At 40.1% G+C, this 27,318-nt stretch overlaps 2 protein-coding genes across 11 annotated transcripts in view; both read left to right on the forward strand.

Moving 5' to 3' along the window:
- LINS1 (lines homolog 1) overlaps window positions 1–1,153 on the forward strand; it is a 19,749-nt gene extending 18,596 nt beyond the window's left edge. Inside the window, exon 8 of the mRNA XM_007119365.4 lies at window positions 1,033–1,153. Coding sequence (XP_007119427.3) covers window positions 1,033–1,061 — 29 coding nt within the window. The 3' untranslated portion in view covers window positions 1,062–1,153. The remainder of the gene's footprint in view (window positions 1–1,032) is intronic.
- A 17,849-nt stretch (window positions 1,154–19,002) lies between these two features.
- Window positions 19,003–27,318, forward strand: part of CERS3 (ceramide synthase 3) — a 145,393-nt gene continuing 137,077 nt past the window's right edge. For 3 of the 10 annotated variants that reach the window (XM_055088174.1, XM_055088173.1, XM_055088172.1), the window contains exon 1: window positions 19,005–19,229. The gene's annotated coding sequence lies outside the window, so the exon portion shown is untranslated. Of the gene's footprint in view, window positions 19,230–27,318 lie in introns of all 10 variants that reach the window. The other 7 variants (XR_008618596.1, XR_008618597.1, XM_055088176.1 and 4 more) reach the window with 4 other exon arrangements.

Here is a 27,318-nt window from a genome sequence, read left to right on the forward strand (position 1 = left end):
TGTGCTCCGCAACGGGAGAGGCCACAACAGTGAGAGGCCCGCGTAACACACACACACAAAAAAAACTCTGTTTGGTAACAGAGTTGGGGGTATACATTGGGGCAGCTTCTACATAAATTAAAAAGTATGTATCTTCAAGGATTTTCAATGCCACATTGTTTATAAAAGCGAAAGACTAGAAATAATCTGGTTAAGTAAGTCATAATATATATATTCATAGTATGTATGCTCAGTTATATATACTTGTGGAAAGAATGGGCTGTATTCATGTTTACAGAAATGAAACATCTACAGTTTAAAAAAGGGTATACTGGGCTCCCATTTGTTTAAGAAAAGAAGGTGGGGAAGAAGTAATACACACACATTTATATATGCCTTTGTGTGTTTATAAAATATTTATGTAAGAATATATAAGAAAATACTAATAGTGGTTGCCCTGGGAAACAGATCTGAAGTAGAAAATTTGACTTCTCATTATATATCTCTTTCTACTCTTACTTGTTTTTAATTGGGTACTTTTTTTTTTAGATAAAATTTTTTTAAGGAAAGGAAAAAAACAAACCTGATTCTTTATGTTCCTAAGGGTACAAAAATGTTAAATGCATTAAAAGTCACGCTTATAAAGATGTGTTTTTGACCTGTGTTTCTCTATAAGGTTAATGAGGAACCACCAGTCCCTTGTTATATCTAAAATGAGGAAAAGGCAATCTATGTATGCAGAGTGTTGGCATTTCAGAGATGCTACATATATTCAGTATAACTAACCCTTAGGTGTAAGCCAATTCCTCCCACCCTCACTGAAGCCCTACTGTTGGTGAAGGTGACTGGCTCTGGCTATGTGATAACTTTCCTGGCTGTTCAGAGTACCAGAGCTGTCCTGAGGTAGTCCATAAGGGAACACAAAACTAGTGATATTTGCACGACAAGTTTCCAGTCTGTAACTCCACCTCTTCTTCAAGTAAATGCATGTGTGTTCAAGTGACCACAAAGTGTCATGAATCTAATTTATTGTTTTAACTTAAAATACAACAGATACAGCAAAATACATGTATACGACTTGATGAATTTTCACAAACAACATACCTGTGAAACCAGTATCCAGATCAAGAAACAACATTACTGGCACTCAGGGGTCCCCCTTGGATCCCCTTCCAGTCACTATCCACCGGTAAAGGTAACTATACCCTAAATTGAGACAACATAGATTAATTTTGCCTAGTTTTGTCTTTTATGTAAATGGAATCATAGAGTATGTGTTCTTTTATATCTGGTTTCTTCAACATTATTTGGAAGCGTGTTCTAATTTATTTTTTAAATAATTGCCAAGTAGCTGCATTTCAGCTATTAGTAACAAAATACTTATAACTCCTCAAAATTGTCTATGGCACTCCCAATGTGCTAGGATGGTGAAATTGACAGTGGTTGAAACAAAATAGAGACTCAAACAGGTTATACAGGGCCTTGTGCAGTTGGCCCCAACCTGTTCCTCTAGTCTCACCTGTGGTTCTCGCCCCACTCACTGTCTTAGGAGCACCACCTTTTGCCTTACATATTCATTCATCAAGCCCCATCTTTTTTTTTTTTGGTCAAGCCCCATCTTAAATGTTGGACCTGTGAAGCCTTCTCTACTTGTTTTGAACCATCATATCTTACATGCTTTATGTTCACTGTGCTCTTTCCTGTATTGTAGCATTTGTCACATTATGTTTTAATAATTTGCCAACAGTCTTCATTTGCCATGCTCTTTTTACATTGTCTCTCGTGAACAGCATCATGTCTGCCCCATTATTATAAACACACCACAAATGTTGAGCAAATGAGAAGAGATCCTCTCCAAGGACTTGATAGTCTTCTGGGGCAGACAGGTGTGCAGAGATCTAAAATCTTTAACACATATATCAGTCACACTTCCTATATGCCGGCTGCTGTTCCGAGTGCTCTGATAATCCTCACAATAACAGGTACTATTATGATCCCTATTTTGCAGATGAGATTAACTTGGTAAACTGGTAAAGTGGCAGAGCCGAGACACTGGATCTAGTCAGTCTAGTTCCAACCTTCTCTCCATAACTGCCTGTCTTCAAGCAAAGGGTGATACAAGTGCACTATTAAAACTAACGTTGTACTATGTGTGGTAAGTGGTATGAAGAGAAGTCATGCTGGCAAGCTATGCTGGGGTCAGAGCATCCAAGACCTTGTGTGCTGTGCTAAGGAGTTTTGACTGTTTTGTAGGCAGTGGAGAGCCAGTGTGGTTTTCAAGTAAGCGACTGGTTTTGTGTTTGAAGAAAGTGACTTCCATAGCAATATATTGGCTAGGCAGACAAGTAGAAAGATTGAAAAGAATCCTGGGGAAGTCCCACTGGCATCAGGGGCAATGGGAATGGAAGAGGGGGAGCAAGCCCTTCTTGCTGAATGCCTGCATCAGGCCCCCTCCCTCCAGAGACCCACTAAGACATGAGTAAAGGAGCAGTGAGACACACAAGCACTGACTGAGCAGTCCAAGAAAGCCAAATCCTTAGCAGGTCTTTGGACTGAGGAACAGCAGGCACAGCTGAGGACAGGGCTACCACACTGAAATGGGATTAATTAGACACATACTGAATGTTGAGAACCACCACCACCCCTAACCTTTTCCCCCAGGAAATTAGAAGAGAGTTCTGTGGAATCTGACACAGATTTAAGAGAAAAGATCTAAAGATACATTGTGTGTGGGGGGGGGGTTCCCCAAAGAAATTAGTCGGCCAAGTCTCCCAACTATGAAGCCCACAGTCACAAACCAACCATGGGCAGAGTTTCTAGTTGGCATTTATGTGCCCAACTCTTACATAGGAGTGAACAGCCAAGGATCACGAGGCATTCGCGGAAAGTCTCTTAACATGACAGAGGCCAAAACAAACGACAGATTTAGGCAAGGAGGAGATTAATCTAGTAATATCCTCAGAGATAAATGGTTATAAAAGATAATACATTAAAAAAGAATATTCAGGAGAAACAAACTTCTTATAAATGAATAATGCAATAGCAGAAATGGAAAACTCAATAGAAATGTACTTAAGTTGAGGAAATCTTCTAAAAAGTATAACAGCAGGACGAAAAAAATTGGAAAATAAAGAGAAGTGACAATTTGAGGGCAGTTCACAAGGTTCAATAACTGAATAGCAGAAGTTCTAGACAGAAAAGTGGGAACAGAGAGGGAAAAGTATTAAAGTAATCCAGGAAAAATTTCCAGAACTGAAAGACTGAGTCTTTCAACAATGTGTGAATATAAAACTGGAAAAAAAAATACACCTAAATTTTACAAAGGAGGGAGAGGATCAGCCTGAGACAGGAGCTGTTCTCTCACTCGCACGTGTACGGTGGAGATGCAGCTGCTGCTGTTCACGGAAATAGGGGAAGTAGATCATTACAGTCTCGAGGAGGAAAATGAGTTCCATCTTCACCTGAGTGACATGGGCACTGTCTTCAGCACATGTTGATGCCCAGCAGACAGATAGAAATCCTGTGTTGAAAATGAGAAGATCAGCGTTAGAGCAAGACATAGGAGTCATTTGCCTATGCATTATGAAAATTACAGGAGAAAGTCTGATTTCCCTGAGACTAGGGAGAGGAGGGGAAAGAGGTCTGGATGAAGAAGGAAAGTGAAAAAAATTACAGAGGCCAGAGAACAAGAAATACTTTGCAGAAACTAAGGTCAGGTAGGGCTTTGAGAAGGGAAATGTATATGGAGTTTAGTATCTGAGAAGAAGACGCTGGGCGTTTTGACCATCAGGAAGCTGTTGGTCACTTGTGACAAACCAGCTTTAGTTGGGCCCAGAGAGAGGAGAGGGAGAGGAGGTAGAAACTACCAGGACAGTGATTTTCCACTTATTTGTGTTCTCTGTGCCATCTGAATACTGGGATTTGGTGTGGCACCTGTGAAATGACTGTGTCATCACTGATTTGAATGCCATCCCCAGAGGCAACATTGTGGTCACCAAGCACCTGCTGGGATTCTGACCTGCCTCCTGACCTCTCCTCAGGGCACATGTGGCCCACTCATGCTGCATTTAGCCCACTTGGACTGCCCAGGGGTTTGGAAAAACTTGACCTAAATACTGAACTTTAATTGGTCTTTTATGAATTGTCATTTGTGACACCGTATAGAGTTGTCTTGCTTTATATTAAAATACTCATTTGAAAATTGTGGTTGATAAAATGCCTTTTCTGACTATATTATTATAGGTCAGACTAGCAAACCAATTGTAAGTTTTTCTAATTATTCTAAGGAAAGTGGAGCTGAACAAAGCAGATCAAAGCCTTTAGTTAACCCCATGTATCCCCTCCTAATTATACAGCTCACTAGTATATTTTTTAAGATATAGAAAAAACAGGTATCGCCTTCTAAATTTGCCATTGACATTAACCTTTTCAAGTAGATTGACTAAACCGTAGTACAGTTACTCACTGTGTTGGGTAAAATACATGTTTATATATACCCTGGATTGCTTGTGGTTTTTTTTTCTCTTTGGGACTTTTGCTATTTTTTCAAAGAAAGTACAGTTTTCTAATACTTAGAAGAACTGAGAAATGGAATGTGATCAGGGTATGACTTCCTTTCCAGTGAGAAAAGTTCAGGTGTTTTTAGTCCGGTTTGAGACAAGAGTCTACCTAATCATTGAAAGCCGTAGAGTTTAAAACATGGGTTTACATTAAAGATATTGTCTAGGAGTGGGGATTGGGATTGTCTCTCGCATCATGACAGCATGTGAGTTTTTTTTGAAGTGCTTTAGACCTCCTGCCAGACACATTTCTCCCTTGAGGCCCACAAAGTGAACACACCAGCAGCACATTTATGATTGCTTCTGACTTTGTTTTTTAAGTTATTTAACAAACTATAATAAGGAAGCACAGGTTTTCCTGCAGCTAAACTTTTTTTTATTTGCTAAGAAAGGAAGTTTATGTTCCATTTCTAAATTGCTGACTTTGTTTGTTCATTTCTGTAAAACATAAGAGTAGTATAGCCCACTACTGTAAAATAGAATTGGATTTTTGACTGCCGATTTTCCTATAAATTGTCTTTAAAATTTTTTTTCTGATTTTGCTGTTTTTTTCTGTAATAAAGTGGAAAGATTCTCCTTACTAGATTGTTGACAAGTAAATCATTTTTGGTGTCATGGAGCATTCTTGGCTTGAATATGGCATATGTCCTCTTGTGTGTCACTTTTAATATGTATAATGAGTGATTTGATGGTTATATGGAAGTGAAAATGAGTGGTGAACTAGAAAATAACATTGATTGGCAACAGCTTTATATGAATGAGTTTTATTAAAAACTAAGAGTGAAATCAGTAACATTTAGGAGTAATCACAAACAGCCTAATTCTCTGAAAAGTCTGTATGGACATAAAAGTATGTCAGGACACCTTCAGATGGGGATTTGGAAATGGATCTTGAACAGCACTCTGCACTTCCTAGATCGGCATGGAGAGAGAAGAAACAACCAAGATTCCATCAGAAGTATTTCTTTTAACAGCATTCTAAAAAGTTAGTTAACAGTATTGTTAATTTTGTCCTTTAATAGTCTGTTATGGAGGGTGGCAAAGGGCCATCTGCAGCAAAGGTATGTCATTCCAGGTGTTATAGGTCAGTGGTGACATACCCATCATGGGAGGCTGGACTCACAAACACAGTAGCATGCCATGTGGGACAGTGATAAGTAGAAAATATGATGCTAGAACTCTTATGCCATCTGTGTTATACACCGGGGCTGTGCAACTTGATTTGTGAACCAGCTGATGAAAAAAAATCACTGTAGTATCGCAAGAAAAGTGCTTTGGGACCATCCAAGACCAGGGTTTGTGGTTCCAACTGTATTATGTGACTTTTAATCTAAACCTTTGGGTATGAGTTCTTTGGTCTGGTCATGTACAAGCAGCAGACAATAAATAAATGGACTTTATATTATAAACAATCAAAAAGTTGTTCCCTTTTAATAGTTGAAAAGTTGTTCCTTTTTATTGAAGTATAGCATACATAGTTTTAACCTTAAAATGATTTTTCTTGTCATAAATTACATTTTTGCCATTACAGTTTATTCTTGTTACTTCCTTTGTTTTCTCTTGGGTTGCAGATGGGTTGTTAGTAATTTGTACTAAGTCTTGTAGTTATTTGGACAACATACCTACTTTTTTAACTATACAAATCATTACCTTTTATGCTTTCCAAAAAAATGTTTGAAAATTCCTTTTTCATCAAAGCCAAGACTGAAGCCATAAGTGTAGACTCCATTATATGCAAATTTAGTTCACTTTCACTTTTCCTGCCCCCTCCAGTTTTCTGGCCATTGTTAATTTCATCTGAATTCATAAACCAAATTGCTGTTCCCCCAAAATTTGCACATTATATAGCTTCTCCCAATTTTACTTTTGCCTTTTACATTCCATTTTATTATCACCATTATATTTATTTATTACTTAGTCTTAACTCTGTTTCACAATCTGTCTAATGAACTAATCTCAGTTTTGGTTCCTCTTGGGTAATGTTTCCAAGAAGGATGTCTAGGGTATGTCTCTCAGAAATTATTCTAGGAAGGGGGATATATTTTCTGAGACCTCGTATATCGGAGTGCCTTTTCGTTGCCATTCCTTTGTTGACCTGAATAACAACTTGTTTGAGAATAGTTTTTGTGTTACAACTTTTCTTAAACCATTGCCATTTTGCTCTTGTTTTCTATCCTTAGCTTCTGGAGAAGAAAGCTGAGACCATCCTCATTTGATTATTTTTAGGTTAATTGATTTTCTGATGGATGCGTCCAAAATAATTTCTTGTCCTTGAAATCCAGAAATTTCCTGAGGTTCTGACTACATCTGGTTCTCTTTTGAGTATTCTTGCCTAGAACAAGATGAGTCTTACATACCATCCCAGATATGTTTTCTAGGTTCTCTTTTGCCATTCCTTCAGTATTCTTTACATTTCATTTTCAAATAGTCATTTGTAGATTGAGTTTCTGCTTTCTAATCTCCATGCTTACTTTCCTCTCTTAACACCTCCATCTTTGTTCTTTTTTCTGAGTGTTCTGGTGGAATATCTGAACTCTTTCCTTCTTCATACCTGATTTGATCTTCTCCAATGTCAGTTCAGCTCATCATCACCTCCAAAGCAGGTGTTAAATTATGGTTATTTTTCTACTTCCTTGAAATCTCCTTTCATCCATCTCTATTCATATATTACCTACATCCCAGCTCCTTGTTTTCTTATCTCATCCTGAGCTCTCCTTGATACCTTTTTGTTTTTATTTCATGGAGAACTAATTAAGACTTAGCACTTAATAAGACTTAATCATTAAGTTGCTCATTATTAAGAACATAATTTTCTACATTTTTTGTGCACTCAAATAGTAAAAATAGCTGTCATTTTCTGAGTGCTTAATTTTTCCAGATATTATGCTAAATGCTTTCTAGACTTTTTTCCCCTCATTTAATCCTCAGGACACCCTGCAAGGAGCAATTATTATCCTTATTTTACTCATGAGGAAAATAGCATTTAAAAGGATTATTAAAAAGCCCAAGGTCACACATCCCAAAGTTAATAAGTTGAAGAGTTGTAGTTTAAACCCAGGGCTGTCTGGCTCCAAAGCCTGTTTTCCTTACTACACTATACTATCTTCTCTATAAATGATTTTCATAGGTTTATATTTAATAAAATATTCAGAGGAATAATACTCCCCCTTTTATTGGAGGGGCTTTTTTCATTGCCCCATTTTATCTACTATTTATGATCTATCTCTGTTAATTCAACCTTGTAATGAGAGATCACTGCAGACCTGGGTTTACGTAATTATTCTAGAAGTTTCCTCTTCCTCTCCCTACCCCCCGAATTGTGAACAGTCTGTAGGCCAGTTACAATGTTATTTTCTCCGTAGAAACGTTGTGTAGTTGAGTAGCAAGGGCACTGGGTTTGGACTCACGAAAAACCCAGATTCGAGCCCCAGCTGTGCTATGTACGAGCTGCGTAGCTTGGGCAAGGTACTTAGCCCTTCCGTTACATGCCTGTGTTAGGAGGTCAGTGTGCCTATTAGGAGAGGTGTAGGCCCAGGTAAATTCCTGCCACCAAAAGCAAGCTGTTGTTACTACGGTGCAGCGTGGTAGCCTGTTGGGGCTTCCTCTCGGCCCCACCCAGGGGTCCCACGCCCTCAGGCCTCGAGCGGCCCGCGTCCCAGGATGCACCTCTGCACTGACCGCCCAGCCCGGCTTAGCGATTGGAGCCTCGGCCTCAGGAGAAAGGTGCGTGGGAAGGATGCGGCTCAGGGGCCCTGCGGCCGGGTGTGCGCCGGGCGGGCCCGACCTCACCGCTGGGAGACGTCGCTGAACAGGCCGAGGCCGAGTCTGGGTCCCTGTGCCCACGCAGGCCAAGGCTGTGCCCCTGTCCCCACGCAGGCTGTGTACCGGGCTCCTTCCTCGCCGAGGCCAAGGCCGAGGCCCAGTCCGGCTACCTGTCCCCACGCAGGCCGAGGCCGCGTCCTAGGCCGGGTCTCTGCCCCTCCTGCTGCAGCCCCTGCTTACCAGGCCTTGCAAAGTCGGTTAGGCGCGTCCCAGGGTTACAGTGCCAAGCAGGTTTCCATCTTTGCCTTTGTCTTTGCCTTCATGGGTTTTTGTGAATTGCTGGGTTGGCTCCATCTTCTCACCCAGGTGAGTAGAGGACAAGACCAGATTTCTGCCGAGTTCGAAGTAAGGGAACCTCAGAGACTGTCGGGAAGTGGACTGAAAGCCTAGACTTGATTCCACAGGCAACTGTGGCCTTGGTACTCCTGTCCAGGACATCTTTCTCTGTGGGCTTTTTCTCAGGTGAAAGTTATTATACCTATGTTACTTTAAACAAACTCTAACAATACCCTTTTATTTACTCTAAAAATTCAACAGAATTTATCAAGGACCCCAGTATGTGCGTAGACCCAGTATGAGATCTGGGTGCTGGGACCTCACAAATGAAAAAGGCACCCATCCTATTCCCCATAGTCATAGTTTGGAGGCCTAAATCACCCTCCGATATTTGACACTTACTCCAATTTTTCTTTTACCCCATCAGAAAATGTCTTTAAATCAACTGAAATGAGGGGAGGAAACATCTAAGTAGTATGTGGAGTTGTAGAAAGGATAAGTTGATCCAGTTAGGTTGGTTTGGGCACTGTAAATTGTGCCTCATAATCCATTAATAGGTCAGTAAACCAATTTAGTAAGTCCAGACCAGCATTCTTCTAAAAGATTAGACTAGAATAGACAATAGAGTACATCAAAAATAGCATGGATAAGTACTGTTGTGCAAAACTTTGGTTTCAGTTTTATATATATATATATATATCGTCCTAGGCCGAGTCTCTGCCCCTCCTGCTGCAGCCCCTGCTTACCAGGCCTTGCAAAGTCGGTTAGGCGCGTCCCAGGGCTACAGTGCCAAGCAGGTTTCCATCTTTGCCTTTGTCTTTGCCTTCATGGGTTTTTGTGAATTGCTGGGTTGGCTCCATCTTCTCACCCAGGTGAGTAGAGGACAAGACCAGATTTCTGCCGAGTTCGAAGTAAGGGAACCTCAGAGACTGTCGGGAAGTGGACTGAAAGCCTAGACTTGATTCCACAGGCAACTGTGGCCTTGGTACTCCTGTCCAGGACATCTTTCTCTGTGGGCTTTTTCTCAGGTGAAAGTTATTATACCTATGTTACTTTAAACAAACTCTAACAATACCCTTTTATTTACTCTAAAAATTCAACAGAATTTATCAAGGACCCCAGTATGTGCGTAGACCCAGTATGAGATCTGGGTGCTGGGACCTCACAAATGAAAAAGGCACCCATCCTATTCCCCATAGTCATAGTTTGGAGGCCTAAATCACCCTCCGATATTTGACACTTACTCCAATTTTTCTTTTACCCCATCAGAAAATGTCTTTAAATCAACTGAAATGAGGGGAGGAAACATCTAAGTAGTATGTGGAGTTGTAGAAAGGATAAGTTGATCCAGTTAGGTTGGTTTGGGCACTGTAAATTGTGCCTCATAATCCATTAATAGGTCAGTAAACCAATTTAGTAAGTCCAGACCAGCATTCTTCTAAAAGATTAGACTAGAATAGACAATAGAGTACATCAAAAATAGCATGGATAAGTACTGTTGTGCAAAACTTTGGTTTCAGTTTTATATATATATATATATATATATGTATAGGTGTATTTATACTAGGCTGTGATGCAAAATGTATTTATTGTGAATTACATTTAAAAAATTAAGTTACAGGTTTAGATCAGGACAAATATGTTACATATATACAAAGTACCCTTGCAGTAGTAATAATCTATCTTGATAACAATTATTTGCAAAGATTGGAACTATGAAAGAGTCAAATGGTATTTCTGCCCTAATTAGCTTCATGTTTGATATTTACTTTACATGGTATTAGCATGGCATGTATTTGGGTATCTGATCCATCACATTCATTATAGATCATTGCTCATGTGTAAGGAATGGAATGGCAGAATTGCTCCAATATATGAGATCAGACACTCTGGTGGTTGCCGATTATAGAAGCCACAAGCCATCATTGTTACTGTGAAAATATGCATGATTTATAGGTTATGTCTGTTGTTACCATGTGTGACCATATGAAGATCTTTGCTTTACATTGTCCTTGCTAAAAGCCAGTGATGAAGTTTAACAGTCTGAGAGTTTTCTGGTCTGTTCTAGTTATGATGTTACTTTCTCTGAAAACTTGATGCAGAGCATATCTGAGGTCAAAGGGTTTTTGCTATTGAAAGATGTTTTTCTTTTCAGCTTTGATAAAAGATTTTTTTTAAAAATAAATTTATTTATTTATTTTTGGCTGTGTTGGGTCTTCGTTGCTGCACACGGGCTTTCTCTAGATGAGGCCAGCGGGGGCTACTCTTCGTTGCTGCGGTGCGCGGGCTTCTCATTGCGGTGGCTTCTCTTGTTGTGGAGCACGGACTCTAGGTGCGTGGGCTTCAGTAGTTTTGGCACGCAGGCTCAGTAGCTGTGGCACGTGGGCTCTAGAGCGCAGGCTCAGCAGTTGTAGCACACGGGCTTAGTTGCTCCGAGGCATATGGGATCTTCCCAGACCAGGTCTTGAACCCGAGTTCCCTGCATTGGCAGGCGGATTCTTAACCACTGCGCCACCAGGGAAGGCCCAAAAGATTTTTTTAAAATTTTTGACTAAAATTTAAAGCTCTTAATTCTTACTGTAATAATTATTTTTTATATTTTGTATTTGTATTTATTTGTTGAATGATTAGTTGGTTGATTTTGATTTTAAGGATTTAAATAACTATAAGTTTGGACTATAGTTGTTGAAACTAATTTCCCAGTGTACAATTTATCCTCTAATGTTTAGGCCAGACATTTAATTGTAAATGGCTAGTATTTTATTTTGCAAATGGGCCTTGCAGACAGTTTAACATGATCAAGCAAACTATTATATTTTTATTTTAACCCTGCTTACTGGTGTAGTAACTGCTATGATAAGAATTCCATAAATGTATGAATGAATGAACACTATAAATTATTCATGTAAACATTTGGTGATACATATTATTAGTTTTTAGTAAAACAATTTTTATACCTGGAAAGGTTGTGTAGTTGAGTAGCAAATTTTAAGAGAAACATATTTGGCAGGTTTAGTCCAGAGAAATTATAAGGCATCTATTTTAAACGAGATAAGCGAATAGAAGTCATCTTGTCCTATAGGACACTTTCAAACAGCACCTAACAGTGAAACAAGTTATGTGACATCTGAATTTCTAATTCAAAACCAGCCTAACACAAAAGAGGTTAAAAGTGGGGGAGGGGGTATTATTTTTCCTTATATGAGGTCTCAGGAGAAGCCAGTGAGGGGCATTTTATAATCAACTTAGTATGTGGTATTTTGCTCATATCCCTTTAGTCTCTTTCAAAGTGTTAGACCCCAGCAATTGCTGTGTAGTTCAGCTGATCTGTTGATAGTCTCCCACAGAGAGAGAGCAAGTGACTGTGGACATTTCAGGGAACTACTTGCTTTTTCCAGCCATAGCCAAAGCTTGAGACTCTTCAGTAGCTAGAAAGCAGGGACCATAGCTGCCTTGTTCACTGTGATTTCCTATTTTCAGGCACATAGGAAGTGCTCAATTAATAATTGTTGAAGGAATGAAAATACCATGGAAGGAGGAAGAGCAGCAGCAGAAGGTACATATAGCTTAAAACATGGGGGCAAGAGTATTATCAGATCCTTAACTAATATTTATTGAGGGCCTCCTATGAACCTGGTAGTGTTTCTGGGCTCATGGGCTGTTTACAGCCTAGGGGAGACAAGACACATACTGATCAAGTTGTGTTACAGGAGGATTTTGTGCATTACTATTAAAAAATGGGGCTGCACATAAAATGGGGCTAATGGTGTGATTTGGATAATAAGTGGAAAGAGAAAGGTTGATTCAGGTTGATTTGAGAGGCAAAGTTTCCCAGAGGAAATGGGTGGGGCTGGGATAAGGAGGGATCACAGGTGGGGCATGAGCATAGCCACTGGCTCAGGCCAAGGGGAGACTGGTATTGGGGTACAGTGGAGAGTAAAGTGGGATAGCCTGGGTGGAGATTATATTTTGGAGGAGAGGTTAGGAAATAGATAGTCATGGAAGTTAGATTTCATGTAACCAGCATAAAGAAGCCCTAAGTTCTGGAGCAAGGAAGCATTTTGTTGAAGGCTGTGTTTTGAGAGTACTTGGTAGCTGCAAGCAGGAGGGCAGCTCTCCCTCAGAGACCAGAAAGGGACAGGATGCAGCCCCCCAGGATTGGAACCTCAGCACCACTTTCATTCACACCAGGATGTTCTGGTCACTTTGGATGCTTTGGTGGCACAAAAGCAACTGATGAGGGGAAATGCCTTTGGCCTAGAACTCCACTTTAGGAGGGTCTGGAAATGACTAAAGGGTGACTAGGTCTGCTCACCTGCCACAGAACCACACATGCTCACTCCCAACCTCAAGCCTGTCTGTGTTTCTAATGCCCTGTGGAGTAACAAAGTCTTTTATTAACAAGGAGGCAGAAGTGTGAGTTCTTGTTCTCGGGAATGAGTCTTAGTTGCTGATCTCATGAAATTTAGTTCAGCTTGTGTTTTCCATAAAGCACTCCATCCTGATTTTTTAAAAATTGCTCCCCAGAATTCATAAGCTGAAGAGAGGTACCCATCCTTGGGGGTCTCAGGTTGCCAAGCACATCTTCTCCCAGTTCTTTGTCGGCAGGTGGCATGTAGGGTATGGGGTAAGAGGGAGAATGGGAGGGAAAAGATAGACAGTAAGCTCCTTCAGGTCAGGGGTCTTGTGTTCATCTTTGTGTTTCAAGTAGCTTATATAATAAATGTGTTGAATGAATAATGGCTGGATGGATAAGGGGCATTTTGTTTCCTTACTGTCTAGTCACACATAACATGGTATCAATGGCCCAGATATTTATTCAAACACTCATCTTCTTCCTACCTCCTCTTCATTCCTACCTGTTTACTGCTGATGCAACTCATAAAGCACATGGAATGCCCAGCACAATGCTGGATAAAGGGACTGTAGATGTTAAAGCTGCCAAGTCCAGCCTTCACAGACTGAGATAATCATGGGATTAATGATTTTGAGGATGAAAAGTTTAGCCCACTCCAGTCTGATTCCTGATGCCATACTGTGTAGTCTGAGCTCCTCATTTAAAATCCATGGCTTACGCTTGCATGCACAAAGGATATGAAATAATAAATTTTGAAGTCCATCTCCTCTATTGTCCCAATTTGTACCTGGGTAGAGCATATATATATACCTGCACCACATACACATGTGTCTGTTACCCTCTACACTCTGTATAATAGGGTTAGTGAACAGTTCTGCTCATTTGTGTAGGTATGCATCTGTGTCAGTTTGGGCAGTCATGCTATATTATTATTCTTGAGATCCTTAGCTCCTTCAAAAGACATAATGTGATGTGCCTGGCACTAGTATGAACCCAATAAATACTTGCTGAATGAGTATTTATTCATTGAATAACAAATGAACAAATACTCTGTTCAGAGAATGGTAATGGGTGCTACTTGGAAACTTTATACAGTCCTTATACTCAAGATTTAATTGGAGCAACTAAGTCTATGTGCAAGAAATAAAGTCTATTAGGAATAAACATAGGAATAAAACCTATAGATTAAATATATTAATAATAATAATTATTATAATCATAGCTAAAATTCACAGAGTGCTTACTATACTCTCCTAAGTGCTTTGATGGATATTAACTAATTTATGTTTTCCTAACTCTGTAAGGTATTGCTGTTATCTTCCCCATTTTGCAGTTGAGAAACCTGAGGAATTGAGAGGTTAAATGACTTGTCTGGAGTCACACAGTCGATAAGATCACATAATGACCACAAAGTGGCACTGGGGCTTAGCAACAAAACCTTTCTGCAGGAGGCGAGTTGAGATGTGGCCTGCCACATCACTGAGGCACAGACCATCTGCTGGCCATCACTGGGGGTGGTAAACGAAGCTGTGGAGAGCCCGCTAACATGATGATGTGTGATCTGGCTGGCACGTGACACCACAGCCTTCCCAGAGAATGTGCCAGCTGGATTCTAAAGATCCTTTGCTTCAAGTACTCAATATGTGACAGACTTCAAGGGAAGACTCTCCCCCTCTCCTAACAAGCTCAAAGTAGAACTGGCCATCTTCTCAACACGCAAATGCCTACTTTCAATTTTGAAAAAGCCCAGTGAATTACCTTTGAGAAAGTAACTACCCGTTGTGGTAGAGAGGAAGATACGATGGTAAATAGCTAGATAACTGAATGTACTCTCTCAGCACTGAGTGCCCACTCTGCCAAGAACTGTTTGGACTCCTGAGGACTCAGCAGTGAACAAGGCAGATGGAAGTCCCAGTCCTCGTGGAGCTGCCATTCTAATGGGGAGACAGACAGTAAAACAAATAAGTAAGAGATAGTGAGGAGTGACCAAGGGGAGCAAAGCAGGAGAGGGGATGGAGCTTTGGAAAAGGAGGGCACTTGAGTGCAGGAGAACCCTTAGTTCTGATGATTCTCTCTTCAGTTTCCTCACTTTCTCATGAAGTAGCCTCTCACATCACCTGTCAGGGACCCTTGCAACACTGGGCCAGGCAAAGTGTGGACCCTGGTGGGTGGGGTAAGGGAGACAATTCAGTTCCTACAGTCTGTAATCTACTGTGGAGATTGAATCATGGAGGCAAGGGGACTATTTTATGTCAGTATTCAATCAGTGTAGGTATTTGTGCAGACATTTCCTTGTTTCATTATATCCCACAGGGGATTTCCCATATACCTATTTAAAGAATACACGGTTTGGTAGCATTTTGAGTTAACATTTCTATCTCTGAGCAAACCTTTGCATTTGAAAAATCTGTGAAAACGATGAGATGAAACATTACAAGAAAACAGTTTGTTGATAGCAAAAGCTCAGAAAATTGGACTGGTTAGGTTAAGATCGACATGGCCAAAACTGTATTCATTATGTTTCTTGGAAGGGATTTTCTCCTTTGAGGAGAAAAGCAGATCAGTTCTATTAAACTTATATTTTCTTCTCTGGGAAGTTAGATTACGGTTCAGTGTCAAACATAACATGTAGCTTAGAATATCAGAAGCTGCCCCACTTCCCTTTCCTCCACACCCACACCACATGCAGCCGTGTACCCTCTGCTCCTTGCTAGCAGAGCTGTGGCACCATGTCTAGTTGTCTGCTTCCTGCTGGGGCCCACAGTCCATTTTCCTGTGTCCTGCTTCCTCTGTTTACCTCTTCTGAGATCCTAAGTAGCCCTCCAGAATCTTGATTGGATTTACCTGAGTCCTCACTGCTCTTATCCCCCGCCCCTCTTTTACTCTGTGAAATATCCTTTATGCTCTTTCTTACTTTAGTAACCTTTAGTGACAAGATTGGTCTGTGTGTAAAAACGCATCAGTTTTATAATGTACCCCCTATTGCTCCCCTCGAAACTTCTCCACTCTTATCAGGCTTAATTGCCTACATTTAATTGTCAGAGGTAATATTCACTTTTTAAAATGCAGTGATCATTAAGATTTTAATAAATGATTTAATATCTATAATGGAGATTCAAATATATAAAACTGATTCAATGTCTTAACTCTTAAAGTTTTCTCATAAAATGAAATAGTTAAGTATTGCCTAGAGGTGACACCCACATATGCATCTTGCTCTATCATGCTTCCTTCAGGTTCTCTGTTTTCTGTTAGCAATGAACTGATACATTTATCATGAAGCACAAGTGAGAAAGAGAGAAAAGAGAAAAAGAAAAGCATTACCTTAGGAGTCCTAGAAAGAACCATGTTTATATTTATTTATCTTCCTTAGAGGAACTCCCAGACATGAGGCTTACATGTCTGGGAGTTCCCCCAATTCACAGCTCCTCCAAGTCACAACTAGCAAACCTCCAGAATTCCTCACTTCCATCCCTCTAGCTGTTGTCCCCTGTTGCATAGGTTTTTCATCTGTCTCTAAAGAAGGAGGAACTACACCTTGACCTTGACTCAAAAAATACAGCAGATGTGAAATTCTTTTAATGATAGAGAAGGTATTGAGCTATGTATAAATACTTCATATTTGATTTGAACATTGTATCTCATCAGTAGATGACATGTATTTAGTTATACAATTGAGAAACAAAAAAATGTGGTCCTACGACACTCTTGGCTTGTTTAATTCTGAGAAAGGGCATCCAGAGTAGAGTTCAGGAGTATCCTCTTCCCCAGATATCTGCAGAGTGAAATTGAGTGTTTGACGCCCACAATTTAACTGTTGACAAGTGTTAACTGTTGACAAGTATTGAACAGCTCAGCACTGTGCTAAGCTCCAGGAACATAAGGAAGTGTAAGGCATGTCCCAGAGGGATTCCCAGTGTGGTGGGGAAGCAGATACAAAACCAGCTAAGTTGTAATAGTAGAGTGAGCATTATAATATAGGTATAAACACAGAACAGGGAGGGCTGAAAGCTGCAGGACTTGGCAAGGGAGTCAAACTTTCATCACTCAGAGAGGGCAGAGAGCAGTCAATGGAAGGGCATGGAAGCTGCCTGTTTGCTTTGCCTGGGAGGTAGTGGGAAGGGACAAGAGAAGATTCTGGAGGAGTAGCTATCTCCTGTGCTAAGGAGACCTATAGGAAAAGGTGGCTGGCAGAGCTTTATCAGCAGGGGAAAGAGACATGATAAAGAAAAAATACTTAATTGGGAAGATAATGTTACCGAGTCCAAGCTCCTACTGCTTATTGTACAACAGGCCAATAAACTGAGAAATGAGTTGTTGGGGTGAGGAGTAGCAACTTTATTCAGAAAGCCAGCAGACCAAGAAAATAGTGGACTAGTGTCCCAAAGAACCATCTTCCCTGAGTTAGAATTCAAGCTTCTTTTATACTAAAAGGCGAGGGGGTGCTTTTGGTTCTGCAGTTTCTTGGTGCCAGAATCCTTTGTTCTTGCAGAGGTCCAGTCACAATATTCCTATAAACTTCCAACAAGACAAATGTTATTCTCTGTTCTGCAACTTTTTATCTCCATGTGAATGGAAAAGTGTTATATATTTAAAGGTCAGAGCCTTGTGAATGAGCTATCCTGTATATTTCAGGCTATAGGCAACATTCTTAACTTGTAGCCAAAGCAATAGAATACAAGGTTTAAAGAAAAAGAAACAGATCCAACATGAAGTTAGATTTATTCTTCCCTATTACAATAAGTCTGGTGGCAGTTAGAAGACGATAGACTAGAAATGGATGGTGTGAGGTAATTCTGAATAGTCTCCTGGCAAGATCTGCTGAGGGTCTAAACCACAATCTGCGCATTTAGTGCCCACTCTGCTGGAAGTTCACCACCTGCCAGATGAGCTTTAAATTTTATGACCACCTTAATAGAAAAAAGAAAGTCTGGGAAGAGAAAAACAGCCTAGGAGAATTGAGTGAGCAAGTGTTGAGTGAAAGGGCCTTGACCAGGCTTCCTTCTTTGAACTGAATTCATTAGAGAAATTTGAGAAACTATGGAGTTTCAAGGAACTTGAAACTGGTGTTTCCCCTTCCCTGCCTCTAGTCAGCTTTTAATTTGCTCTTGGCTATTAAGCTGATAGAAGAAAAAAGCTGTCTTTCAGCAGTTGAAGTCAGCCAATGAGAAGAGCTTCGAATCAGGCATTCAGAGGCGGTAGCACCTCCTGCTCAGACCTCCTGGGAGGCAAGGTTCAGCTTATAAGAGGGACAGGAATAAACTTGTTGAAGTTTTCTTACTTGTCAAAGCACCTTTAAATAATCCATGCCTGCAGTAGTTTCATCTTCAGGCAAGAGAAAGTGAAAATGGCCCCAAAAGGTGCCATCTCAAATAAACATCTCAATATAAACACTATAAAATGAGGGACACTTGCCTTTAAAGTTGAAGTGCCTCAAGCAGACAAACAACATTTATATTGTGCTACTAATGGGTTTGTCTTTCCTTGTCTGTGATGATTGTTCTTTGAGACACAAATAAAAACAAAGTGAATCGCATCCAACTATTCTAAAAAGAAAAGATGATCTGATGTTTTTCTTTTTTTGGTCATTTTATGGTTAAAAAAAGGATTTTTTTTCAATTGCTAGGAAACAGGTGGAAAAGTTGCATTTCTGAGACTGATGCTCCTTGGTAATGAGTTCTGTGGTGCAGTGCTGGTGGTAGTGTTGGTGATTTAGTTAGCAAAAAGCCCTGCCTGTGTTCCAGGCTTCTGGAGAGTACTACGGCTGTCAGACCATCTCGGAGGATAGTGCAGGGCTGTCAGCAGTGTTTCAGGTCTCTTTCCGCCACATAAACCCCTTCCTTTTAATACAAACAGCAAGACTATCCTGCTCAGTAGTTCACTAATGACTGTGTGCACTGAAATGCAATGATGATGAAGCAGTTGATGCATTTGTGACTCAGTGTCCCACTGAATTCCAGTTTTCTCCTCTCCAAGTGGTCAAACAGGAAACGACATTGCATCAGGAAGAACCTGAAGGTGCCATCCAGTAGCTGTGCCTCACGTCACTGACTGCCCTCAGTCAGAAATCTTGACCTGCAACTTTAGAGGGTGGGTCTCTGAAAGAATTTCAGAGCTTACACAGAGCTGAGGTGTGTTGCTCTCTGATGAGAGCAAAGCTGGCTGGAGCACTGAGAGTCTGGCTCTGTCTCTTTTCACAACCAAGGGGCATCTTTGTGGACTGAAGTTTCAGAAAGGTAGGCACCATCTTGTGGATGTTGTTACTATTTGAGAACCTTCAAAACCAAGTTGGCCTTGGCTGTGTGTGTGTGTGTGTGTGTGTGTGTGTGTGTGAGAGAGAGAGAGAGAGAGAGAGAGAGAGAGAGAGAGAGGGAGGGAGAGAGGGACAGAGGGAGAGGGAGAGAGAGAGTGGGAGAGAAATGATGAAAATGTTTGTTTTTGGCCTGACTGTGGGAGAGATACAGAAAAGAGAGTTTTGAAGCCATTTGCTTGATGAGTTTTACTTCAGAAGTCTTTAGTAGTGGAGAGTAAATGTTGAATTCTAACTTGTAACTTGTATTACTTGCTCTTTGGCGAGTTTAAACTGATTCACTGAAGGGACAGGAAGAATTGTTCAGAGAGTGAAATCACTTGCGGCTGAACGCTCAATGGCATAGCTTGGTTTATTTGGAAAGCCTTGACTCAAGCTGAAATGCAAAGGGTGACCGAGGATCTCCAGGCGGCATAGCAAAAGCCATTTCAGAATGTCTTAAATTTGGAACAAGGCAGAATTTGCTCATCTCACAGTAACAAGGTTTCCTAAGCTGGTTCTGTCTTAAGGGAGATAGTCTAAATGTCATGTCCAGAAGACATTAGGTGATTAATTCTAAAACTGCCAGCTTTGTGCGGAAAAGCGAAACAAAAACAAAACTTTATTTTTTCTAACCCATGTTTAGTGAAGATGTTCTTTTAAGCAATTTTATTTCCTGAAAAGCCTTACACAGAGCAAAGGAAAGAAACCTTTGGGACTCACCAGATGATGAATATTAATTTATTCATTAATCTATAATGTCCAAGGTCCTTCTCTACCATAAGTGAGGATTCAGACTTTAAACACCTTTCATTCCTCTCCCCTACAAGCCTTTTTTAAAAAGGGGGTTTCCACTTAAAATTTCATCAGTAGAATTGCTGGACAAAGGGACGAATTCTTGAAGGGGAAAATAGGCATATGTTCATACTGACAGTAATTGTATAGTCTTCCCATTAAAAATATTCTGTCTTTTCTAAAAGCAATCAAATTAATTTATATAAGTTTGAAGATAATTCTGAGTTAGCAATAATCTGCACTTATTGGGTTCTTGCTGTATGTATATGCATTTCCCACTTAATTCAGTGAGACAAGACTCATCTTATGCAGTTTTCAGATGAGGAAATTTAGGCTCAGTGAGATTTTAGCAGTATAATAGGGAAGTGAGAAAGCCAGAACTCTGTTGACTTCCTATATACAGATATATATACAATCATATATATATATGATTGGAGCCTTCTATTCTCCTATTGTATTCCATCAGCCCTTTACAGAGTCCTTGTCACCTGGAGGTGTTTCTGAATCCATAATAATATGCAAATATGTTAATTTGGTATCATAGCAAAAGATCAAGGGTCAATATATAATTTGCTTCTACTCTTGGGATGAAGGCATGATGAAGTAGACTGAACATGGGCTAGAAAGGCAGACAGACCTAGATTTGAATAGCTCCTTCCTGGTTACTAATTATGTGACCTAGGCAAGTCAGTGAAATTCTTCAAACCTCAGTTTCCTTATTTATAAGCTATTTATTATAATGTCCATCACATGGCATTGTTTGTTATAAGGAATAGAGAGACAAGTTATGCAGAGTGTCATCTGCATGACTGAAAAATGGTAGGCATTCGATAAATAGTAGTCATTTCTCCAATTATTTGTTGATGCTTTGGCATGCTAGATCCTGTTCTGGGCATGGAGGTATCAGCAGTGAACAATGGAGGCAAGAACCTGCCCTCATGGAGTTGCCTGGTGCTTGTTTATTATATCATCGTGTGATTGACTTTCTTTGAAAATCACATTGTAATTATTGAGATCCTTTATAGTGGATACCATCCAGCTTTGACATAGCCTCTGAAGCAGGGCAGTGAAAGTCCTGTGCCAAGATTCCCCTAAAGCATAGTAAAATCAGGCAAAAAGCAAGAACATCAGATACTTGTTTTACAAACGTCAGTTTGTTGTGCTAATCATTTCAGAGTTAGAGGTCAGGAAAGATGTGTTTTTATGCACACATTCACACATACACACACACACACACACACACACACACACACACACACACACACACACACACACACACACACACAGAGTTCATCTGAGTTTTCCTGGGCTCCCAAAGCCATAGCAGAAACCTTGCTGGCAGGATGCATGTGGGAGGAGGGTCTGGCTCCAAGAACTCATGGAACAGAGTGTAGTATGGCAACCATTCATTTGCTTGGGCCCCAGGCCATCTACTCAGGAGCCTTGGGCTTTCCAAGGCCTCCACAGTATGAATTTAGGGATGCAATACAAAGCTTGAACTGGAGGTAATATACCTTTATAAAGACAGATTCAGGACAAGAGTGATTGATTTATTTACTGGCTAAAAGCCTGAAGTTAAGTAGGCCAGTTGGCATCAAGAATGGCATTTTGGCATCTGTCCCTAACTTTGAATCCCAGTGAACTGCAGATCATAGCAGAGAGATAGGAGAGAAGCACAGGGAAGCTCCCTATGGAATCAAATGCAATTGTATTCTTCCTTTTCCTGGAAACACCTGCGCACACAATACCACTGACCTTATTGGTCTTACACATCGTGAGTTTGTTTTTATTTAGTTGGTAGACCCAGAATGATTGAAGAAATCTTTGTGTCATCCCAGACAGACCAGACAATTGGCACTCTGAAAGAAGACTTTCTTAAGTGGCAGGACTTACTTTCCTAAGCCCAGTGCAACAGTCATTCTCATCATTTTATGGGTCATACTATATATTGCCTTAAGATTGTGTCTTATAGCAAGGATTTTAAATGATGAAAATATAAACTAAGTTAAAAGCCTAATTAGAATAAATTAGGGCTCAGGTATAAAAACCTCAAACAGCACGTGGTTGGAGAGATTAAGAACCTTTGACCTTGGGACTTCCCTGGTGGTCCACTGGGTGAGATTCCACACTCCCATTGCAGGCGGCCTGGGTTCAATCCCTGATTGGAGAACTAGATCCCGCATGCATGCCACAACCAAGAAGTCTGCATGTCTCAACGAAGAGCCCGCATGCTGCAACTAAGACTCAGCACAGCCAAAATAAATAAATAAATAAATAAATAAATAATTTTTTAAAAAAAAAGAACCTTTGACCTTATACAACACTGTAACAGCCTAAATTTTCCCCAGGGATTTCTGTGGATAGGGGACAGATGTTCCATTGTAAATGGACTTCAGCAATCACTGTATTTTTGAAACAGTTAAATTATTTCCAAATTTCATTATTATCAGACCTTGAAGTCTGAGGAAGCCCATTAACAAGTAGAAGAGAGCTGTGTGAGAGGGAGTTTGACCTTGAAACACATTTCGCCTTTCCCAAGTAGGAGGATTTAAAATTTCTCAGGCAGGGAGTGTTTACATGCTGCTCAAATATAAAGTTAAAGGGTTTTGGTTCATTTTAAAAAACATTTCCTCTTTATTTTTTTGCCAACCTTGTCGCTGGAAAGTCTGTGGAGGGTATCTGTACAGTGTTCTAAGGAGTGTGAACTGAACAGACCAGAGGTCTGACGCATAGCTGGCATTCAGTTTACAGAAGTTCCAATTCAATGGAAACTTTCCTTTTTTTTTTCCTGAATTTTATCTTCAGGAAATACCAGGAAACTAATAAGTTTAACCAAAATTTCCAAATTTGTCTGCTCAGTATTGGTACACACAAACACAAACCACACAGACACACAGAGGCACATACACACGACATAGACACACACACACAGACATACACATACACACACTACACAGACACACACACACGTTCGTGTGCATGTGCACAATATAAAAACAAAATCCAAAGATACATACTTTTTTGCATGTGTGCAGCAAAGGTTTAGTTCTCCTGTCATAGATTGTGCTGCCTTCTTCCATTCAATAGCTCTGCCTTCTGAAACATGTGACGTGTGATCACTGGGCCTGGAGAAGGGAGAAATGGAAGCAGTTTTCTAGCTTTTTTAAAAACTGAGATATAATTGACATATTATACTAGTTTCAGGTGTTGTTACATAATAATTAAATATTTATATATATTCTGAAATAATTAAATATTTGTATATATTCTGAAATAATCACCAAACATAATTCTCGTTAATGGGAAAACTGTAAAATTATTTGAAGAGATAAAATATTACATTAAGGGACTTGAAATAATTTTTATTTATATTTCCATGTTCTAAAATGAAGCGATTAGGGAGGAAAAAGCATATGCCATAATCCATTTGTTCTTTATAGAGTACTTGTGTTCAAGAACAAGGCTATTTCTTTTATTTTGATTCATTTGCCAGACATACTTTAGCAGGTAGTCAATAAATACTTGTTGGTTAGATTGATCCTGACACAGGCTGAACAATAATTATTTCAAGATTCAAGCAAAAATTCTGAGAGCATTTTCTTCAATAATGAAGATGACTTGACATCATTTAATAACTAAATTGGCTTCAATTTCTTCCCCTCAAATTTTGTTTTCTTGCTTGACATCTGATTAAAAATGTAAAATATGCTGATACTGAACAAATCTCAAACTGCGCTGATGGGCAATTTTCTTTTGAGATGTTCCCACAGGCTCACTGTCACTTCCGACCTTGGGTCAGCGTTACAGGGCTTATAACGAGCTCCTCCTGTTCCATTAGCTGTAACTGGCTTTCCCTGACTTGTTTCCGATGGAAATATGCTTTCTGTGGAATGCTGGTCTACAACCAATTGTGGAAGAGAAAACGTCAGAGCATTACTAGATGATGACTGTAAAATAATATTCCAGTTGGATTTTCCTAAGTAATTGTTTCACAGATTACACTATTGCAGTGGTTTTCAAACCTCTTTTAATGATCACTGATGGTAAATACTTTTAGATCTCAACTCAGAACACACACACACATTGACTGGAATAAAAGTTTCACAAAACAGTACTTGATATGTATTGATGTTTTCTCTTCTATTCCATTCCACTCTAAAATTTCTGGTCATGATCTACTAATTAATTTTGTAGCTGGTAGTGGTTCTCAATACTGGCTGAAAGTAAGAATCAACTAGGAAACTTTAAAAAAAAATACTAAAGCCAAAGGCACAACAGACCAATGAAATGGACTAGAGATTCCAGAAATAAACCTCCACTTTACATATTGGACACAATACATTTACTCCAATACATATTGGACCCTTGATTTATGACAGTATTGATAATATAGGGAAAGAATGACCATTTGAATATCCATATGGAAAAAAAATAACCTTGCTTCTAACCTCAAAATGTATAGAGATCTAAATGTTAGTATGGATGTGACAGGTAAAACAATATAACTTCTGGATCTATACTGTTCCGTGCAATAGAAGTAGAATATCATGATTCTTTTGTTCACTTTCAGAGCATCTTTTTCTTTTTGGTCAACCTTAAGACATTTATAATTAAATTTCACTGACATGAATGACACAGGGGAACTCTGAATCCTCTCTTACAGCATGTGGAGCCAGCAACCTGCCCTGCGGGTCAGCCCAACCCCAGTTCCACCACTCTCATCTAGGTTCACATGTGGTCCTACCTTATAGAATCAGACTAGTCATTCATGGTAGCACTAATGGCAGCTGTATGTTTTGGCAGAAAAAAATCTGAGGAAATACCCTATAAGTCTTAGTTTTGAGAAGAAGATTTTAAAAAGAAGGCTTAGAAACCCATAGACCCCAGATCAAGATCAATAGAGGAGTAGCCAGCAGATCACATTGGCACATGTCGGACCTCCCCCGACCAGGGAAAAGGGAGTTGGCTCTGTGCCTGACATGGCACTGACCTGGGACCTTGGTACATGTCAGCATGGTGTTTTCTCTGATTCACAACAGCCAATGGCAGAAATCAGAGACAAATAAATATATATTGGGCAGAAATTTAAGGATACCCTTTTGAAAAGAATGTATATTTGAAAAGTCTGGAAACCTAGGGAAATTTTTATTTTTAAATAATATGTTACATTTTCGTATAATATACCCAGAATGTTTTTTCTTCCAGATACTTTTGCAGTCAAAAGATCCCTAACTTTTTATAAAATAAAATAAATAAAATATATTTATTTATTTGGCTGTGCTGGGTCTTAGTTGCGTCACATGGGATCTTCGTTGCAGCATTTAGGATCTAGTTCCCTGACTAGGGATCGAACCTGGACCCCCTGCATTGGGCGGACGGAGTCTTAACCACTGGACCACCGGGGAAATCCCAAAAGATCCCTAAATTTAAAGCCATGGATTTAATCATTAATCTCCCCCAAAAGTATAATTAATAAATGAAATATTTTTTCTATGTTGCAGACTTTGCAGATACCCTATATGTCTCTCTATGTCTCTGTCTGTCTCTGTGTCTCTGTCTTTCCCCCTATCTACTTAAAATCTGGGTGTTATGCATTTTTTGTTATGAATTTTTTTTTCTTTAAGGGGCTTCTTGCATTAGATAGAGCTAGACAGAAATGACTAGTTCTTTTCAGTTTTGAGATCTTATGAGTTACTTTCTCTTGGTGAGTAAATAGCAAGAGCTAGTGGCCATGGACAGAGGGAGAGGCTGGGCTGAGGAAGGGAGATGACCCATCCCTGTTTGCTCAAAGGAGGAAACAGTGACTATCCCAGCAGTTCCCCAATTTGCTAATCTCATGCCAGCACTTCTTGCCAGGGGGAAATCTCCCCTTTTATTTCTTTATTTATTTTTTATGATTTCTGAGTTAAAGAAGGAAACTGTTGGGAACGTGTACTTGAGATTATTTTTCTGTACTCCTTCACTGCTTCCCTGCCCTCTGCTCTAGGTTCTCACACCCACTTCACCCACCCTCATCTGAAGATTATGGGAATCTTTGTCATCTTGTTCTTTTCTAAGGGATGTTTCCTTCTGCAATGGCAGCAGGAAACATTTCATAAGCATATATTTTAAATATTAAAATTGGAGGCTTGGGCTTCCCTGGTGGCGCAGTGGTTGTGCATCCGCCTGCCGATGCAGGGGAACCGGGTTCGCGCCCCGGTCTGGGAGGATCCCACATGCCGCGGAGCGGCTGGGCCCGTGAGCCATGGCCGCTGACCCCACATGCCGCGGAGCGGCTGGGCCCGTGAGCCATGGCGCTGAGCCTGCGCATCCGGAGCCTGTGCTCCGCAACGGGAGAGGCCGCGACAGAGGGAGGCCCGCATACCACAAAAAAAAAATAAATAAAAAAAATAAAATAAAATTGGAGGCTTGCTTCATCAGTTCTGTAATAACACCAAGTCCTTCCCTAAAAGTAACTTGCTTCCTCTTTATCAGTGAGTGAGACAGATGTTCTAGATTCCTTTTATTTTTTTTTAATGGGCTAATTCAGCTGGTGACTTTTCTTTTTTTAACATCTTTATTGGAGTATAATTGCTTTACAATGGTGTGTTAGTTTCTGCTTTACAACAAAGTGAATCAGTTATACATATACATATGTTCCCATATCTCTTCCCTCTTGCGTCTCCCTCCCTCCCACCCTCCCTATCCCACCCCTCTAGGTGGTCACAAACCACCTAGCTGATCTCCCTGTGCCATGTGGCTGCTTCCCACTAGCTATCCAACCTACGTTTGGTAGTGTATATATGTCCATGCCACTCTCTCACTTCGTCACAGCTTACCCTTCCCCCTCCCCATATCCTCAAGTCCATGCTCTAGTAGGTCTGTGTTTTATTCCTGTCCTACCCCTAGGCTTTTCATGACATTTTTTTTTCTTTTTTTTCTTAGATTCCATATATATGTGTTAGCATACGGTATTTGTTTTTCTCCTTCTGACTTACTTCACTCTGTATGACAGACTCCAGTTTTATCCACCTCATTGCAAATAACTCAGTTTCATTTTTTTAATGGCTGAGTAATATTCCATTGTATATATGTGCCACATCTTCTTTATCCATTCATCTGTTGATGGACACTTAGGTTGCTTCCATGTCCTGGCTATTGTAAATAGAGCTGCAATGAACATTTTGGTACATGACTCTTTTTGAATTATGGTTCTCTCAGGGTATATGCCCAGTAGTGGGATTGCAGGGTCATATGGTAGT

This window comes from Physeter macrocephalus, chromosome 11 (genome assembly GCF_002837175.3).
Source record: "Physeter macrocephalus isolate SW-GA chromosome 11, ASM283717v5, whole genome shotgun sequence".
NCBI classification, from domain to species: Eukaryota; Metazoa; Chordata; class Mammalia; order Artiodactyla; family Physeteridae; genus Physeter; species Physeter macrocephalus.